The 21276-nt window shown below is 35.4% G+C and overlaps 1 protein-coding gene across 19 annotated transcripts in view; it reads right to left on the bottom strand.

Annotated features, from left to right (window-relative positions):
• LOC138310308 (uncharacterized) overlaps positions 1 to 21276 on the bottom strand; it is an 84805-nt gene that overhangs the window by 44004 nt on the left and 19525 nt on the right. For 3 of the 19 annotated variants that reach the window (XM_069251457.1, XM_069251462.1, XM_069251453.1), the window contains exons 1-7: positions 13865 to 14322; positions 9834 to 11202; positions 6783 to 6906; positions 6408 to 6602; positions 3473 to 3577; positions 871 to 963; positions 491 to 637 (exon numbers count right to left, since the gene is read on the bottom strand). In XM_069251457.1, the coding sequence (XP_069107558.1) occupies positions 491 to 637; positions 871 to 963; positions 3473 to 3577; positions 6408 to 6602; positions 6783 to 6906; positions 9834 to 10946 (1777 nt within the window). In that variant the 5' untranslated portion in view covers positions 10947 to 11202; positions 13865 to 14322. Of the gene's footprint in view, positions 1 to 490; positions 638 to 870; positions 964 to 3472; positions 3578 to 6407; positions 6603 to 6782; positions 6907 to 9833; positions 11379 to 13864; positions 14329 to 21276 lie in introns of those variants that run through there. The other 16 variants (XM_069251449.1, XM_069251464.1, XM_069251452.1 and 13 more) reach the window with 12 other exon arrangements.

The following is a 21276-nucleotide window of genomic DNA, read 5'->3' as shown; positions in this document are numbered from 1 at the left end:
TTCAAGTTTGAAATAGTTCCGAATGGTACAGGTAAAACAATTAAGTTCCCAAGGACATCTATAATTAAACAGGAGCAATAAATAAGCATTGAAATGTATAAAATCAATAAGCAATCATTAGTAAACAACAACAAAAACAAATATGTTTTAAAGCACCATCAGATAAACAATAAATTGAATTTCAAGAGAGAAAAAACCAAATGATTCCAAAGTAATTAAAAATACTCAATAATTATAAACATAATAGGTGGTATACAAGAATCAAAAGAAAAAAAAAGTATTTCGTGAAATATGATCAACTCATTAAGTTTTTTATAAGGTGTAAAATAATAAGACAAATTAAATTAAATGCTAAGTAATATAATATAAGGAAAATATATAACTTTCAATATTATTCTGTTGAAGAATGTCAAAATAAACTAGAATCTGGAGCTAAGCTTTGCAGAAACTCAGGCTAGCAAAACCGCTACTGTCAGACAGAGTTGCCTACCTTTCTTTGATCCCATACTCCTTAAGCTTTGGTTACTCCCCTTCCAGTTTGTACGGATAGGCTTGGCTACAGGTATGGACCCTGTGCTACCCGCTCCAAGACTTTCACTGCTACTCTGGAGATAGGCGCCGCCGGACACCGTAGGACCTGTACAAGGAATAGAGAGGGACATTCTTTAGACATAATGGCATCACTGTGAAATTTATTCCCTTTGGGCTCAATTCCAATTTAATATGCACATTTTTAATTTTTTTCCAGACTGAATTTTTAGGATAATGTCAAATAATGCTCTGCAAAATTCTACAAAAATCATCCACACAAAAGAAACCAGCCATGATAATCTAATAATAGCAATAAATTTATTCTATATATTACACAACCTTCTCCTCGCTTCCTTCGATGTTGTTCTTCTTTACGACGGCGTTCTTTGTCCAGCGCCTTCTGTCCTATAGCCCAGGATCCATCAGTCAGATCTGTAACCAACAAATATTGTGTAAATGGAAGTTTATTGTTGTACTGAAGAAGGCTTACCTCATATCAATTACTGAACAAGTTTGCTATATAGCCACTCAGGATCCTCTGTTTTCATTCTATTCTTATTTTCCAGAATCTGCACACAAATCAAAAGTTTATTTATATGTTCCTCTATTTGGGGATTGGAGATTGGAAAACAATTTTTGTGATTTTTCTTCTTCTTTTTTTTTTTTTTGCATTCTTTCCATCCTTTCTTTCTTTCTTTTTTTCTATTGTTTTTTGTTTTGTTTTTTATTTTATTTTTTTGATGTTTTTTTTTCCTGGGCAATTAATTTCAATTTCTGGATTTACCCAGTGATATTGATGATGGTGTATAAATCAGTGAAGCACTAAATTGGTTGCCCTTGAACCTTTATCAAGTAATTCAAGCAATTAGCTGTACTAGAGTTAATCATTAATGACTTTCTAAAAATAATGAATGGGAAAATTAAATATGTATTGAAACTAAAATGTCAAGATACTTTTATGGTATGTAAAGTGATTCTACATTGTATGCGTATATAAATAAGTTACAGTACCTGATGGGGACAAGTAACCGTCGGTACCATTAAATGTTAGTGACAATTTCTGGGTATGTTTTAATTGCCATATAATTCTTAGCCATGTCAATATCCAAAATTCTTCACGATTTAAAAATTATACACAGTTTTGTTATCTTCAACTCATTTACTTTCTTTCAACATTTTTAATAAGTCACACTAACATTGAATTGACAAAATAATAACCATTTAAAGATGCTCCACCACTGACAAATGGGTTTTTTCACTATCAAAAACAGGAACAGATGATCTAGGATTTTTCTTCAGCTACAAATGTTATTTAGTTTACACCATTACCACCATTGAAAAGTTTGAGCTTCTAATTTTACTTCCAGTAAAAAATATGAAAAATAATTAATTGAATCCCAAAAAACTTCAGTGGCACTATATCATATATGTAATGAAGTACTCATTGCGCATGCACCAAAAGCGAAATACATTATTTCATTTTATTTTTTGTGTTAATTAGGCATATATATATACATACATGATTAAACACCAATTATTATTCAATTAATAATATTAATTATATTCTGTCGGCGGTGGAGCATCTTTAAAAGTAGTAAAAGAAATCCGACATGTTATAAAATTGCAATTTTGGGTTATATTTTAATCATTTTTAATCTTTAACCAGTTTGTTTACATTTTTTCCTAACCTTTTAAATACATTAAAACATGATGAAACTGACAAAGTCAACGACTCATTTAAAAACAGTAATAGAACTTTGATAAATTATAAATTGCAATTCTAATGGTTACAGCTAAATCATTTTTGATCTAAATGCAGCCCATTTACAATATTCCAACAATTTCAATATATAAAGCATGAAAAAACTGAAATTGGCAAATTAGAAATTATTTTAAACGGGTAATAGGAATCTGACAAAATAACCAAATTGAAATTTTAAATGTTATAATAGTCCATTTACATATGCGACATGTAAACAATTAGCGTTGTTTACGTCTTTGTTTGTTTATTGTTAAGACGTAAATATATATATATCTATACATGCATCAGGTCACCTGGTTACCGAGGGAAACATGGACAACGATCACATTAAACTCTACTGATTGTCACGAACTGTTGAGTTATCGGTATTGATCTCCAAGGCCTATTAAACACTTAACTTCACAGGTAAGTGTCACACATAAGTGTGGTGTATATGATATTGTCACACCCTGATACACAGGACAATGTTACAATACATTAATGTCTTAAATAGCTCTTACCTTTACTGTCAAAGGGGTAAATAAATAAACAAGAGGCCCATAGGGGCCTTAACCTTAAATACCCAGTAACTATAACAGGGCGAGAGTAGAGTAGTTAATGTAAATTTTCAATTTTGAAAAATCAATTTAATTTTCTAAGTTAGTAATTTATGTCAATTATGTTTAAACCTGCTTCAATACTCAGACATTATTCAAAATTATCAAAACCTTTAGAAATAAGAAATCCTGAGCAAAAGATTCATATTGATTTTTTTAAGTTCATAATTAGGTATCAAATTATGATTAATGTTATATAAACTTCACATTCATGATGTGCAGTATTTATACAATTAAAACTGCTTCATTACTGATTTTGTTCTACGTTACCATCAAAACCTTTAGACAATAGAAGCTCATAATCATAAATGGAAATTAATACAGACTAAAAAAGAGCAAAAAACCCATATTAATTTTTCGAAGTTATAATGATTTATATCTTCAAATACAGTCACTGTAATAAACACAACATTCATGTCATTTTCATAAAACATAACATACACATCTGCAAATAAAAAACATGCTATATTTCCTTAAATAAGAGTTATTTTTATATTTCCTTAAATAAGAGTTATTTGTATATTTCCTTAAATAAGAGTTATTTGTATATTTCCTTGATTAAGAGTTATCTGTCCTTTGTTACCTTGCGGCTCCTCCTCGGTCTGCGTGTTGAGGCTGGGTTCCTGAGCTCCGTGGGGTGTAAGGAAGGTGTGCTGGGGGGTAGGAGGCTGAACGCTGACTAGAGGGACTAAAGACAACAACGGTGTAATAAGGTTAGGCAACAAGCTTAGGGGTCAAAGGTCATAGTTCTCTTCGCCGAAAGGTCAAATCTGCTGGTTCAAGTAATAAGGTTTTCATTTTCTCAATCCCTAATTATATATTTCGAAAGGTGTGAAAAACTATACTCCAAAATAAATTCAATATTCTTTTTACACAATTTGAAGAGATCCAATCATGTTGATTGCAGTTAAAATAAATATCTTTAATAACTTTTTAATTATAACTTTGATAAAAAGAAATTAAAAAGAAAAAACATTTTTGAAATATCACTGTGTTTGAAGCTGAGTATGGTCAAAGAAATATTTCTTTTACTGTTTTTTACATTATATTTCTATTCATAATCTGAATTAATTGGACAGCAGAATCGACCTCTCTAAGAGAACTACTTCTTCATGCGTAGCACTAATCAATAGCAGGGTGATGCGGGGGATTGCAAAGCAATGTGAAGACCTGTGTATTCCTACGTCACAGAAGTCAAGACACATTAATTAAAAGGAATTACCATTATTTTATTTTTAATTCAAAAAAATTATATTTGGTCAAATATACAGTTCAAAAAAATATTCATTTACCTCTCATTTTGTTCTTTTTAGATACTGCTATGTACTATTGAATTCTGTGCATATTGGACAGCAGGTCTTTTCTTATAACAATTAATAACATTTATATCAAGATCAAAGCGTATTTAACGATTCTGTTCAGTGAAATATGAATTAAAGAATTTACTCACTTAAAGCCAAATCATGAAATTATGTATCACGACAATTCCTTTGTCTAGTTTTAGATCCAAATTGCAGAAAATTTGACCCACAAAATAACTGGTTTTTTGGTAATCTTAGCAGCAAAAATACATCATGGAATCTTTGATCTTGCTAATAAATCTTAACAATTTATTGCAGCAATAATTCAGCGTTATATCATCTCAATATATGCTCTTTTTTTCTGAACATCAAACTGGGAGATTAACCTTTGTGACATATCTATTATACTGTATACATGCACTTTGTGTAACAATAACTAAGAAATATACTATCACATGCATATATATTCTCAGCAAATAATATAAAAATACATTTTTCTCGCTTGAAAGAAACTTACAGGTAGAAATTAAACAAAAAAAAATCTAAAGAAAAAATAAGTTTGAGCATAAGATACCCCAGTAGAAAGGAGAGAAAGATCTAAACGTTAAATAACTAATTTCTTCCAATACCATTTTAATGTTAATAAAATAACTATGTCTATAAATCATTAAATATTTAATCAATAATTTCTCCCCAAACCATTTTAATGTTAATGAAATAATTTGTCTATAAATTATTTAATATCTAATCAATAATTTCTCCCCAAACCATTTTAATGTTAATGAAAAAACTATGTCTATAAATCATTAAATTTAATCAATAATTTCTCCCCAAACCATTTTAATATTCATGAAAAAACTATGTCTATAAATTATTTAATATCTAATCATTAATTTCTCCCCAAACCATTTTAATGTTATTTTAATGTTAATGAAAAAACTATGTCTATAAATAATTAAACATCTAAATTCAAAGAATAATTATGACCTCCGCCAACATTATTAAAAGACAATAGCCCATTCACCACATTAAATTTGAGAAAATATTGTATGGGATTAAAAAAAATTGGAAAATATCAGGATTTTCTTTTTTATATAAGCTGAAAATGAGTATCTTCTTTGACAGTTTAAAATTCATAACCAAAGAGAAATTAATAGCCTGGAGAAGACTTTTTGATGCTTGAAATAGATGAATTAAAGGCTACATAAATATTTCCAAATAACAACTTCACTGAATATGGTCTATAGGTGATCCTAGTACACTATCATAGAACGTAAATTACCTGCGGTAAATTTTAAGTTATAACCATTGTAAGAATTATTAGGGAAAATTGAACCTTTCAGAGTCTTGTTCTATTCTCACTTATCCAAATAATGAAACTTAACATAATGAAAAAAACAATTCTTCACTGATGTGTCCAATTTTTCCAATAAATCTCTAAATTCTGATGGAAAATTATTGAATTTACAACTAATCCTTAGCCAGCTGCTTTAGAGAAGTTTGTGTTTGGGGAGGGAGTTACACTAAAATACATTATAAGGTGGAGTAGTTATAGCTGGTTAAAATGTCTGAGGTCAACAGGTTATATTTCAAGGGTTTTTTACCATAACCAGGTTAGAGTATACTTGGACAGTTATAACCTTAACCAGGTTAGAATAGACAGAATTAAAACCATAAATAAGTTAATTGCTTTGTAAGCGGTTAACCCGATCCCTTCACCCAAGCCCAAACTTTCAAAGAACAAAAGACATAAGAAGACAAGGAAAGCTGTATCCAAGGCATTTTCATATTTCACCTTTTAAAAGATGTGTATTTTTATGATACTCATAAAAAGTACTGGCTATTTAAACAATCAAACCACAAAGTTTTACTTTTTCTAATAAAGTTATAAAAATATTTTCCTGGCAATGCCCTTTTTATAACCTTTTTTGCTGTTTTCACATCTTTCTGAAAACCTTCCTTTTTCTTAAATATTAAATTCAAACTAAAGAACATGTTATACTGCTATTGAATCGCCTGCTCAAAAATACAGTTTCCAGTATAGCTGTGAGGTCAATATCTTTTTCTTATTAAGAAAACATAACATCTTAGAGAGGAGAATTGTGAAGATGCCGTCTAATTGCACAGGTTGTAAAAAGGAACAGAAGGAAAAAAAGAAAAATTAATATCTACTTGTGAAATATGTAAATAAATAATCTCTGAACAGAGTTATCTTACCTGCTTCTGTTGCAATAGGTGGCAGCACTACTGGAGGGATGTTGGTCTGTTCCCGACTCGCCTCCCCGATCGGCGGAAGAGGCATAGTTCCAGGAATTTGTGGAAGCGTAGTCGGAGAGGAATCTCCAGAACGCATTGCCACAACCGGGACATTTCCGACGTATTCTTTATCATCTCTCGAGGAAGAAAGTGACTCTGCAGAGGTCAAAGTTTAATATACAAAAGGGGGAAAAATTCTCTATCATAAACTTAATCTGTTTAAAACAATTTTTTCTCATTAAGAATATATTTCAGTGAATCATTAAGAGTTTACACAAAGTTTTGTCTTTTATCATACAGTGACAATTCAGATTCTAAAATGATTGTTCTACTTACTTCTGCCCTTGCTGCCCTTTGATCTTCTGGCCTTGCCCTTGAATGACCCTGAGTGTTCTGACGATTTGTCATCATTAAAGTCTGCATCTAGTACATTTTTCTTTTTCTGTCCATCAAGAAGCGACTGAAAAAAATTAAACAATAGAATATTAAGGAAATTTATAAAGAACTGTTGAAGTCTGCATCTAATCATTTTTTATCTGTCCTGTCCATCAAATAGTAACTGTAACAGTTTACAACAGTACAGCAAAGAGAACTTTGCTGGTGTTTCTTTCAAACTTAACATCAATGTTGTGTGACTGTCTGACCAGAATTTCCAGATTTGAAGTCAACTTTTGATGCGCATAAGTAATTAGCTACCATATAGCCAGTTATTTTCAAGGTGGAAATGTTCATGATTTTGAACTAAAATTAGAAATTTCAATTTTGGGGAATCAAAATTTCTTTATTTGGCTATTTGTTTATTATTCAATAAATAAAATTTCACAGATCAAATTTTCGTGACTTACATAATGACATACAAAATCGCGAAAATATCATCCTTACAAAAATAACCAGCTATACTGGATTATAAATAATGTAAAATGAAACTAAACATTGACAGACTACTAACTTACTCGGAGTTTCGCCTGTGACCGGAGTATTTTTAGAATGACCACATGGCGCCTGTAAACTCGAGCTTTAGCATACGTTAGATCCCCAGGAGGAAAAAGACCAATCCTGAGATCGCGGTAATACATAACTATTCACTAATTAGGCTTCCCAAGGTTACATTTGTAACAAACTCAAATTTCTTTAATTATAGATAATCACCTTATGTTATAGACATCTTATCATCAATTAATTAATTCTTGAAATAATAATTCAGATTTCCATAAATGGGCTTTCAGATGATAATAATTTTCTTTGTTGTTATGATTACATAGGTTTCAACACAAAAACACATGGGAATATGTGTTAGCAAAACACTACAGTCCTGGAACAAGTTAATGAATCCACACTCAATCCATTAAATTACATTATGATATATAAATTATATCAACACACATTACTTAATTCCTAACTAAAGTTGCATTTTAAATTCCAAGTTTCAGAATTAGAACACTTTTCCTATATCCCATGAAAATTTCTCCAAGATTGACAAGAAGATTTTCACAAATATTTTTCGTTCAACACTTATAAAGTATTCCAAAGAAAACCACATCTTTCATCGTTTATTCCTATGATATTGTGAAACATTTAACGTTCGCCTTTCTGTAACGCACTATCCACTGTGAACGTTACCACCCAACTGTTTTAAAGTTTGATATACTTGAGCCTACATATAGGAACCCTGGCAGTTATAATGCAGGTTAACATCAAAATAAGGCAACGGATGTCTTTCAAATTAGAAGTGATTGAAGATTAGTCACTTCAACTTAGATTTTAAAACATCTACAAAATGAACTTTAAAACATATCTTAAGCACATAAAAATATCAACTATAACATTAATGCTTTATTTCAACATTTAAATTCATTTTCTTGCATATAAAGTCTATGAAAGTGACATACCTTCAACTTTTGTAGATGATAATTTTTTTATTAAGCTAACTATTCGTTAAATTAAACGCCCCCCTGAGGTGGGAAACCATATATACATTTACACATTCAATTAATGAACATTTATTCATTACGAACATTGTCCAGAAATTGACCACTTAAAGGTGAAATTTGTTTTCCGAGTAGTCTTAACAGTAATCTTTGTAGAGATGTGTATAGGTAGTTTGAAAGCTTTCTCCGCTATTACAAAGATAAATGTCGCTATAATATACAGTCTACGAAAGTGAAATAGCCCCATTTCCTTCTGCTTAAGTCTGTGACGGAAAACTCAAACAAACTCCTGTTGATTAATTATCCTTAAAATACCAGTGGCGTTTACTTTATTTTTATAAGGAAAGATTGAAATAGAAACTTGCTTTCTTTAAATCAAAGTAGCCGCTTTATCAAAGTGTTTGCTTAAGTCTGTAAATAATTTTTTTTCGCAGTACACACACACCCAAGCCTTTAGATGTAGAATAAAAATAATGCTATTGTTGTTTTTCTGGACAGAGCCATGCGAAACAATATAGGAGTAATTTGACTTTACATACATTGAAGCAATAGCAGGTTCATGAATAAAATAACACTGAACTGTGATACTGGGGGTATAACAATGTCATCTTAGTGTAAGTCCTTACAAGTCTCATTGCTTGTAATTGTTGGGAGGGCGAAGGGGTGGGAGGAGGGAAGTTGTTGTGAAATGAGAATTAAAACAAATAAAAGTATATATTAATATGTTCTTTATTTGTTGTAATACTCATTTGAATTTCAGAAGATTAGTCAAGCTGATGATGAAACCTAAAGATTTAAAGGGGATATCAATCCTATTCCCCCCCCAGACACCATACACCATTTTGTGATTTGTCACCAGTCATCAGTCTTATCGAAGAGAGGTTAATGAAATCTTCCACTATATTGACAGGAACTCACCCCTTGAAGTAAGATTATCAAGAATCTATTAATATTATGGTTGAAATCCACCCCCATGGTTACCATTGATAATATGATAGTCATACCCTTCAATGTGGTCTGAAAAATCACATTTAAATTTAATGTCACAATCACCGGAACGTGGGACTAATGAACTATTCACCCAAGTCATTTTGGCATATTGGTTTGTGCATGCAGGTTGTCTTATTCATTACGTAACAGATTGCACAAATTTTTTAAACGGAAGCGCAGACAAAATATTTGCGTGACATTATCATTACACACAACTGTTAATTGTCTTAATTGAAAAGTATTATTCTCTTAGAGTTAAAACAGGGTAATCTTATCTATAAAGGTAAGTTTCTAAAGTTGTCAAGTCAAACGTGCCAACTGTTTGCATGACTGCCTATAAGAATCTTACTTTGAGGGTTGAGAGATATCTTACCCTCACAGGAAGTGCAGATACTCTGTCAAGGTTAAGAGAAATTATCTTCCCAAACAACAATTCTATCCCTATTTTAGTACTAAGATCAAACCTTACCAGCATGTGTGTTAGTATGTGACTATCCACAACTACAGGAGGCAGTAGACCAGAACCAAGACGCCTTAATCTCTGACCATCCTCAAGGTCGGCGCTGTATTTCAGAAAAACGTTTCGACATTGACGTCGCTTTTCTTTGGCACGAAGTAAGTTCCTGGGACGGCGTCGTTGCTGTCGGCCGAACCGTTGTTTGACAAGTCTATAGTAGTCATTGTTATCATCAGTTTGTTTTTTTACTTTGTCGACCATCTCCTGTAAACTTTCTCGGTGTGTACCAAGCCAGTGCGTTCTACTTAGCCCATCATGTTGATAAGAAAATCTATCCAATTCGTTGCTTTTTCTAGAATGAATGTCAGGAAGTTTACTTGTATAACTAGCACCATCTTTGTTATATTTAGAATGCTCAGTGTAGTTCTGATGATATTCATATTTAGGAAAGGTTCGTCTGTGATGATGGAGTTTGCGGTCATCTCGGTCGTCACTGTACTTTGAATACACCGTTCTGAAATGATGATTCTTAATGCGATCATCCCTTTTGTCACTATATTTAGAATAGGCACTGCGGAACGGTAGAGTTCTGTTATCACGTTCATCACTATATTTAGAGTACACACCATGTAAGAAATGACTTCCAATACGGTCCTCTGATTCATTACTGTATTTAGAATGTATGTTTCTGAATGGTAGATGTAATCTACGATCGGTCTCTTCGCTGGTAAGGGACGTCACACTATGGCGGCGGAAGATTTCTTCTTTGTCGCTACTGATATCTGGAAGCTTTGTACAACTAGAATGAAAGCTTTTTTCTCGGTTTGAAACAACCCTTCGATGACCTTTCCTATCATTGACCTTTCTGTACCCATCTTTTGGACGATGTTCTTTTTTCTCATCATAACGACGACCTAATCGCTCCTGTTTCTCCTCTTTTTCATCCTTTGTGATGACGATGGAGCGTTGCCTTTGGAGTCGTTTTAGTTGTCGATGAAGAATATTTGACCCCTTTGGACGCGACGACCTATGGTCCTCAATAGGATCAAACGACCCTGGCTGGTAGGTTGGTTTGGGCAGAACAGGAAACTGCTCGGCAGTTATACGACTTGTGATGGCTACCATATTTACTATTAACTTCTCTAATCCATATCTGAGGCAAATGCCAGGTCTTATTTTGACCTGATTTTGAACATCGGTAAAAGTTTGGATCTTAGATTCAGGTAGAATTCTTTGTTATGTCATATCCATATTCCAAACACAATGGACACATTTATTCCACTAGAATGGACCAGGCTCAACTAAACCTTGACTCATCTGGTTACTAAATCCACATCCTCATTAAGACATTATGCCTTTGCAGATCAACACCACTTTCTCGCTGAAATATAATTTATTATGCTAAAATTTCTTTAACTTTAGAAAGAGGAATACAGTCAGTAAACAGAACTGAATATTATCTAGGGGAGATAACTGGTAAAGGTAACCGAGAGTCTAAAGGAGATAACATCTAAATACAACAGGCATCATCTAAGGAAGATATCTGGTATATGAATGGTGAAGTTTATTGTTTATTATTAATTTATATTTAAAATACAGGATTTATAATATTCTATCTAAATCACAAATTGTATACAACCTACCTAAACACTACATAAACTTGAATCTTGACTTATCTACCTGAGGTCAAACAACACAATTAGCCTTTACACCTGGTAAGGTGTTGTATTACTTACATGGGTACATTTGTACCAAAGTATAAAAGACTTTTAACATCAGAATCTAATCTTTAATCTAATACTGTAGTCAAAATTCCAAAGTGTGGTATACCCAAACAAATCACTGGTCATTGTTTTACTTTGATAGGAAAACAGGATTTATTTGTTGTCAGTGACTCATTTCTCTCCCTTTATTTTAAAATTCATTCTAAGGGGATATGATTGCTTTCAAACTGAAAACTTAAAAGAATTGTGGCCAAGGTTATCTCGTCCAAAGTTTATGATATATGGAATCCATAGACATTTATAAGGATAAATATGGTTATTCATCTAATACTGGTTAATTCCATAAAATCAATGTCCTAGCCATTAGCCTCAGTCGATATATATCCATATACGACATACATCACTATCAATAAGGCCATGGAGTAATGTACACGACCATCTTAAAATAGACATTAGAACGTAAAACGTTACACTGATTTTTGCAAAATAAATTTATGCATCGTTTACTGTTCTTCCACTAAGAAAACAAATTAAGTTTATTTTCTTCACATTGTCAACTGCTACGTTTGTATTTGTTTGTAAATTAGAACGCTGATTTTTTAAAACATATTCATGCATAGATTACTGGTCTACCACCAAGACTTAAAATTAAGTTTATTTTCTTTACATTGTCAACAACTACGCTTGTATTTTAAATTTTTGTTCATAACAACATCGTAATTTTATATCTTTCATACTAACATGCCATATACCACATTGAAGTCATTTTAACTAATCATAACTGTTACAAATTTCATTCACAAAATGTGTATTGTAATTTTACTTTCATGAAACATAAATTGTATACCATGGAGTCTATTTTTGTTGTAGATAAGTTATTATTGAGAACAGAGAAATAATGTCTCGTTTATTTTTCCTGCCAATTGTTGTTTAATGTAGCGTGAGAGATACGTCAATTCTGCTTCGTCTGTGACAACCAAGCTTGCTTTGTCTACAATACCCTGTTTGTATATTTATTTGGTTTGTTTTCAGATTTGTTGATTTTTGCCAACAAATGAAATCAAAAGCGAGTTTAAATCTGGTAGGTAAACAGTGTATACTCTGTCGAAACCTTGTAGACTTATTCATGTACATTATATATACACATCTTTTTGGACCTTCAGAAATTTTTCTTCAGAATATTTTTCAATGTCTATAAAAATACTTCAGAAAATTTCGACAATACTTCAGAAAATTTGGACTAAATCAGATGGTCAACATTATTGAAGTAGCGGTAAATACCTGTCCATTTTACAGGTACACGTAGGTATATATATTAGATATATAAGTAATAATACCTGTCTATTTGACAGGTTAGGGTTAAGGTATACACGTAGGTTAAAACTGTTATACATTCAGGGGTGGGGTTAAGAAACTGACCCCAATGACTTTATCTTTCTCAAACAAATATTGAATGATTGTTAACAATGAATGCCAATTCTAAACTTTGTCAGGTCATAACCATTCAGGTAGATAAAAGTTAATTAAGTTATTCCAGGTAGACGCAGGTGTCCTAGGTGTTCAGGTACAAACGAAGCTTCAACAGATCCTTTAACAATCAAGAATCATATTTACAAAACACCCAACAGAGATTAATTATCATCATAATACATATTTCATTTTAAGATAGACTCATATCAGACTTAAACTATAGATGTATCCATTTTTTACACCACCTAAACTATAAATACATTATCCTATCTGTCTTATTTGACAATCTAACAAAAAAAATGTGTGAAGAAAAATGTTCAAAGATTTGCAAAAATAGATATCAATGGACATTATCCGGCCTTCAATGTTGATCAAAGGATTGATACTCTGAGAGCATGACGTTAAAAAAAATCTATCTATTTCTTTGATATGTTATCAAATAAAATTCTTTAAGTATATATATATTATAAGCACTGAATGTATTTCTTATATGAATTGATTCCCTTGTGTTTTTGCAAATCAAGCTTTATGTATATGCAAATAATGTTGCATTAATGTAAATAATGTCGCAATATAAGCAGCATAGAGCAAGTGCTGTCTTATATTGTTATATAATATGTGACATTAACTAAATATTCTTGTATCAATCTCAAGAGTAGAAAATGAATTACCATTAATTCAGTGATATATCTTCTCTGTATTTTTACAATATTAAAGTATTAACTTAAAGATAATTTCTTGATCTAAACAAATGAATTTTGACTTTGCTGTAAAATAATTAAAAGATAAAATCAATTTTGATCTTATAAATTATCTCCATTTTAGCCTTGATCCAATGCAGATACATACCAAACAGTAGATTTATATCTTACAATAAAATTACATCATTTTCTGTGATGATTCCTATATTTGATAGGTATCAATCCTCAAAGAAAAATTAAGAAATTTCACACAACATCAATCAACCACAATAAAACATTGATCCTCTTCAGCACATCGATCAACACATGCTCTGCTCACAACAGCCGATGTTGTTACACGAAGATAAATCCCAAAATACTAAAAAGCATTAGCACTATCCCATCAGTATGATAACGTTATCTCGTGTGTTGTGTCTGAGATCCAATCTCCACTTACTAACACAGACAGTGTAAATCCAGGTATATCTCACACAGGTAAGCTCGTTAACACCGGAAAATAAAGCGGCCGTTTGAGGTTACCCTGAGATAAGGCAGACGATACCAACTATGTGTGTATATAAATCATATCTCGCCAGGTTGGGGTGTTGGTGTATTAGAGCTATCGGGTCACGGTCAATGAACCGGGTAATAACTCATAATCGAACCGGGTAATAACTCATAATCGTTGAGCAATTGGAATAGCCATTTGTCAAGATTTACAACAGATTGATCCACAGGTATAATACTTCCACACAATCCATGATACTCTGATACAGTCGTAGGACTCATGCTACTGTTTATGTATCTACATAGAAGTCTGTAGCGGACAGATTCTTAGCTTTGTTTTCTTCCTTTCTATTGATATTCCCTATACATCGATGAGATCCTTAGCATTCCTATTGATGCTAATTATAATAATTTCACTGATGTTTTATTGTATGTTACTCTAATGTTCTAGTGTTCCTCCAAACGTCATTGGATTTCCCTGGTCATATCGTCGATTTATATATCCCTGGATTTGTGATCTTTATACATTCTCATGTATGATTTACTTTACTGTATATTTTCTTGAAGCTTATAGACGGAAATACTTGTTGGTATACAGCTGAACCTGCCACCTTAGTTACCAACAATGTATTTATAAAGACCACCTGTTTAATGAGGCCACTTTCTCAGGGTCCCAAACGGTCAATTTCAACACAATTCAGCCTGTATATAAAGACCACCTGTTTAATGAGGCCACTTTCTCAGGGTCCCAAACGGTCAATTTCAACACAATTCAGCCTGTATATAAAGACCATCTGTTTAATGAGGCCACTTTCTCAGGATCCCAAACAGTCAATTTCAACACAATTCAGCCTGTATATAAAGACCACCTGTTTAATGAGGCCACTTTCTCAGGGTCCCAAACGGTCAATTTCAACACAATTCAGCCTGTATATAAAGACCATCTGTTTAATGAGGCCACTTTCTCAGGATCCCAAACAGTCAATTTCAACACAATTCAGCCTGTATATAAAGACCACCTGTTTTCTCAGGGTCCCAAACGGTCAATTTCAACACAATTCAGCCTGTATATAAAGACCACCTGTTTTAATCAGGCCTGCTTTCTCACGGTCCCAAACGGTCAATTTCAACACAAATTCAGCCTGTATATAAAGACCACCTGTTTAATGAGGCCACTTTCTCAGGGTCCCAAACGGTCAATTTCAACACAATTCAGCCTGTATATAAAGACCACCTGTTTAATGAGGCTCTTTCTCAGGGTCCCAAACGGTCAATTTCAACACAATTCAGCCTGTATATAAAGACCACCTGTTTAATGAGGCCACTTTCTCAGGGTCCCAAACGGTCAATTTCAACACAATTCAGCCTGTATATAAAGACCATCTGTTTAATGAGGCCACTTTCTCAGGGTCCCAAACGGTCAATTTCAACACAATTCAGCCTGTATATAAAGACCACCTGTTTCTTTCTCAGGGTCCCAAACGGTCAATTTCAACACAATTCAGCCTGTATATAAAGACCACCTGTTTAATGAGGCTGCTTTCTCAGGGTCCCAAACGGTCAATTTCAACACAATTCAACCTGTATATAAAGACCACCTGTTTAATGAGGCTGCTTTCTCAGGGTCCCAAACGGTCAATTTCAACACAATTCAGCCTGTATATAAAGACCACCTGTTTAATGAGGCTGCTTTCTCAGGGTCCCAAACGGTCAATTTCAACACAATTCAGCCTGTATATAAAGACCACCTGTTTAATGAGGCTGCTTTCTCAGGGTCCCAAACGGTCAATTTCAACACAATTCAGCCTGTATATAAAGACCACCTGTTTTGAGGCTCAGGGTCCCAAACGGTCAATTTCAACACAATTCAGCCTGTATATAAAGACCACCTGTTTAATGAGGCCACTTTCTCAGGGTCCCAAACGGTCAATTTCAACACAATTCAGCCTGTATATAAAGACCACCTGTTTAATGAGGCCACTTTCTCAGGGTCCCAAACGGTCAATTTCAACACAATTCAGCCTGTATATAAAGACCACCTGTTTAATGAGGCCACTTTCTCAGGGTCCCAAACGGTCAATTTCAACACAATTCAGCCTGTATATAAAGACCACCTGTTTTCTCAGGGTCCCAAACGGTCAATTTCAACACAATTCAGGCCTGTATATAAAGACCACTGTTTAATGAGGGCTTTCTCAGGGTCCCAAACGGTCAATTTCAACACAATTCAGCCTGTATATAAAGACCACCTGTTTAATGAGGCTGCTTTCTCAGGGTCCCAAACGGTCAATTTCAACACAATTCAGCCCTGTATATAAAGACCACCTGTTTAATGAGGCTCGCTTTCCCAGGGTCCCAAACGGTCAATTTCAACACACAATTCAGCCTGTATATAAAGACCACCTGTTTAATGAGGCTGCTTTCTCAGGGTCCCAAACGGTCAATTTCAACACAATTCAACCTGTATATAAAGACCACCTGTTTAATGAGGCTGCTTTCTCTTCAGGGTCCCAAACGGTCAATATCAACACAATTCAGCCTGTATATAAAGACCACCTGTTTTATGAGGCTCGAATGAAAAGCAGGACAAAACTGAGGATGAAATCTCAGGGTCCCAAAACTGTCAAATTTCAAAAAATTTCAACACAAATTCAAAATGTATAGTTAAACTGACTATCATGACGAAGTTTCACTGTACTGGAAAAAATCAACAAACTTACTCGGACGAATGGAAAGCAGTACGAAGTTGTCCAAGAGACAAGGGCTGATGAGCTAGATCACAAATAAGACTGTATTAGGTCCGAATCTAGACGAGCAGGTTTAAACTGTTACTACGACGAATGACAAGACAAGGACGTAAACTGTACTAGGACGAAATGATGAGGCCAGGACACGTACAACTGTAATAGGGACGAATTTATGCCGAGCAGGAATGAACTGTACTAGGACGAATGATGAGCCGGGACAGAAAACTGTAATAGGACGTGATGGACGAGCGAGCTTGAAGGGACGAGTATACTAAGGACGAATTGTTGAGCAGGGACAAAACTGTAGCTAGGGACGATGGTCCAAGCAGGAACGTACGAAACTGTTACTAAGGACGAAGGACGGAGCAGTACAAAACTATACTAGAACGAATGAATGAGCAGAGATAAAAACTGTACTAGGAACGAAGGACGAGGGCAGGACAAAACTTTGTTACTAAGGACGAAGGATGAAGCAGGACAAAACTGTTTTACTAGGAAACGAAATGGAAAAGCAGGACAAAACTGTACTAGGGACGAAGGTTGACCAGGAACCAAAACCTGTACTAGGGACGAATGACGAGTTGGGACAAAAACTGTACTAGGAACGAAGGACAAGGTAGGAACAAAACTGTAATTGGGACGATTGGACAAGCAAGGACTAAACTGTACTAGGACGAATGATGGAAGCAGGAACGACACCTGTACTAGGAACGAAGGACAAGCATGACGAAACTGTTACAGAGGACGAAATGACGTGCAGGATGAAACTTGTTACTAGTGACGAATTGATGTGAGTATTGATGAAACTGTACTAAGGACGAAATGATGAGCTGGACGAAAACTGTACAAGGTCGAACTGGTTGAAGCAGGAGCGAAACTGTACTAGGGAGAATAACAAAGCATGGATAAAAACTTTTATAGGACGAATGAAAAAGCAGGGACGAAACTGTACTATGAGGACGAAGTGACAAGCTGGACTAAACTGTACTAGGTCGAATGACAAGCAGATTAGAAAACTGTACAAGGGAAGAAGGACATAGCGCGACAAAAACTGTACTAGGACGTATGGACACTGCAGCGGACAAAAACTGTGTACTAAGGACGAATGATGAGCAGGAGCGAAACTGGTATACTTGAGGACGTAATGAAAAGCAGGAACGAGAAACTGTACTAGGTCGTAATGATGAAGCAGGACGAAAATGTACTAGGACAAATGATGAGGTCAGGAACAAAACACTAGTACCTTGGACGAATTGATGAACGCAGGACCAAAAACTGTCACTATGGAACTAAGGCATGAGCAGGGAAAAAACTGTACTAGAACGAAGGACGAGGCAGGGACTACAAACTGTAATAGGACGAAGGACAAGCAGGACGTATACGCTGTACTAGGAGCGATTGATTGAGCGGGTCGTCGATTACAGGTAATTAGGACCGGAATGACAAGTGTCAGGGGACCAAAAATTGTACTGATGAGCCGATAGGAACAAGCAAGGACGAAAATGTTCTAGGACCGAATGACAAGCAGGACGAAACTGTAACTATGTCGTAATGACAAGCAGGGACGAAAACAGTAACTAGGGGGATGAAATGACCAATCAGGAACGAAACTGTACTCTATGAGGACGAATTGGACGAGCTAGTACACAAAACTGTATCTATATGACCGAAGGACGAGCAAGGACGAAGCTCGTGTAAATTACTAGGGACGAAGGAGGAGCTGGACAAACACTGTTAGCTATGAGCGTAGGAAGCACGAGGCAGGGGACGAAAATCTGTAGCAAGGACGATTGACAAGCAGGGACGAAACTGATTAGGACGAATGGAACAAGCAGGACGGAAACTGGATCATAGGACGAATGACACGGCAGGACGAAACAGTTACTGCAGGACTGAATGACAAGGCAGGGACGAAAACTGTACTAGGGTAGAGGCAGACGAATCATGAGGACTAGAACACTGTACTAGGACGAAGGTGACGAGTGTCAGGAGACGAAACTGTACTATACGAATGATTGTGCAGGACAAAAACTGTAACTAGAAGAAGGAGAGCAGGACAAACTGTACTAGGAAGAATGAGATGAGCATATCAAGACAAAACCGTTACCTCAGGCACGGAAGGTACGAGTCAGGCCAAAAGCTGTTGCTAGGAAGTCAATGACAAGCAGGGGACGAAACTGTACTTTGACAGGAGGACGGACTCTGAAATTGGACGAATGACAGGACAGGACATAAAAAACTGTACTAGGGACGTATGAACAAGCAGGACGAAACTGTCCTAGTACGACTTACGAGCTGGACGAACTGTACTAGGACGAATGGACATGCAGGACGATAAATGTGTATCTAGTGACGAAATGATGAGCAGGACAAAAGCTGTCGCGTCAGGACGTGACGACAGAACAGAATGGGGAAAAACAACTGTAACACTGAAGGGCCGAAGATGTATTGAGACTAGTATCGTTAATCGTGTGACTAGGGAACGAATGACTAAGCAGATAAAAAATGTACCTAGGAACGAATTGATGAGCAGGACCGAAACTGTAACTACTATAGGACCGAATGAATGAGCATGAACTGAAAACCATGTACGTATGGACGAGAGGACGATCAGGAGACATCAAACTGTTATATTGACAAATGAAGTGCAGGACACAACAATTGTACAATGGACGAAATTGACGATGTTCGTGGACAGGAAACTAAACTTACCTATGCACAAGGATGTTGAGCTGGGAATGGAAACTGTAATAAGGGTCAGTAATGATGAGGAGCAGAGCAAAACCTGTACCTAAGGACCGTGAAAGACGAGCATGGACAAAACTGTCACTAGGACGAATGAACTAGCAGGCTCGAAAACTGTACTAGTACGATTGTCAAAGCAGGAAAAACTGTAGTAGAGGACGGAATGAACAACGAGCAGGACGAGAACTAGTATTAGGACGAAAGTGACGAACGAGGGACGAAACTGTAATAGGATCGAATGATGTCAAGCAGGGACAAACTGTACTAGGTACGAATCACAAACAAGCAGGGTCAAAACTGTACTAGGTCGAAGGACGTGGCAGGGACAAAAAATGTACTAGGGACAAAGAATTGAGCAAGGACGAAACATAAAGCAGTAACGAATGACAAGCAGGACAAAACTGTTACTATTACAAATGGACGGAGCAGGTCGCAAAGCTGTACTAGGAGACGAATGACAAGCACGGACTAAAACTGTACTCACTTGTACGTTAGGACGACAGGACAAAAACTGTACATAGGACATAGGTGCACGAGCAGGACACGAATCTGTATACGGAGGCGAAAAATGCAGGACATAGTACTAGACGAAGGACGGAGGCAGAGATTAAATCTATACTAGGACGAATGGACTGTTAGGATGAAAATCAACTAGGAAAAGGTAAATCTGGACAATACTTGTACTAGGAAAAATGAAGGCAGCAATGATTCTAAGGTCGAATGATGATTAGGACAATAACTTTAATAGGACGACGCTTGATGACACGGACTAAAAACATGTACTTAGGACGAATAGACAAGCAGGACGAAAAACTGTACTAGAGAACGAATGAGGCAGCAGGACGAAAACTGTGCAAGGTACGTAAGGATGAAGGCAGGACTAAACTGTACTAAGACGCACAACGTGAGTAGATGAAAACTGAAGGAAAGAATGTGACAGATAAGATGTTACTAAGCGACGAAGAGACTGTACTAGGACAGAATAATGACAATCATGACAAAACTGTTAACTAGGACGAAATGGACGAGCAGGTACGAAACTGTACACTAGGACGAAGGAACGATGCAGGACAGATACTGGTACGAATGACGAAAGGACGAGGCAGGACAGTCGAAAATTGTTACTAGGACGATGATGATGAGGCAGGACAGTACTAGCGACGAAGGACGAGCAGAGACACAAACTGTACAAGGACGAATGACAAGCAGGAGAAACTGATGACGAAGACCAGCAGACGAAACTGTACTAAGGACAGAATGGCGTGAGCAGGACATAAACTGTATAAACTAGGTCAAGGAACGAGGCGAGGTCGTCTCCAAACTGTACTAGAGAATGACAAGGCAGTGAGCGAAACTGGTAACTTCGGCTCGCGAATGTTGGCAGGGGACGAAACTGTACTAGGACGAGATGACGAAAGCAGGGGGACGAAAAAAATGTACTGAGGGACGAAACTGAGATGAGACGAGCAGGACACCAACTGTTAAACGAATGAACTGTAAACTGTACTAGGACGAATGAGTGAGCAGGGACGAAACTGACAAGGAACGAAGGACGAGCATGAACCGAAAGCTGTACAAGGTC

This window comes from Argopecten irradians, chromosome 16, assembly GCF_041381155.1.
Source record: "Argopecten irradians isolate NY chromosome 16, Ai_NY, whole genome shotgun sequence".
Lineage (NCBI taxonomy): Eukaryota > Metazoa > Mollusca > Bivalvia > Pectinida > Pectinidae > Argopecten > Argopecten irradians.
This window is presented reverse-complemented; position numbering and strand designations above follow the sequence as displayed.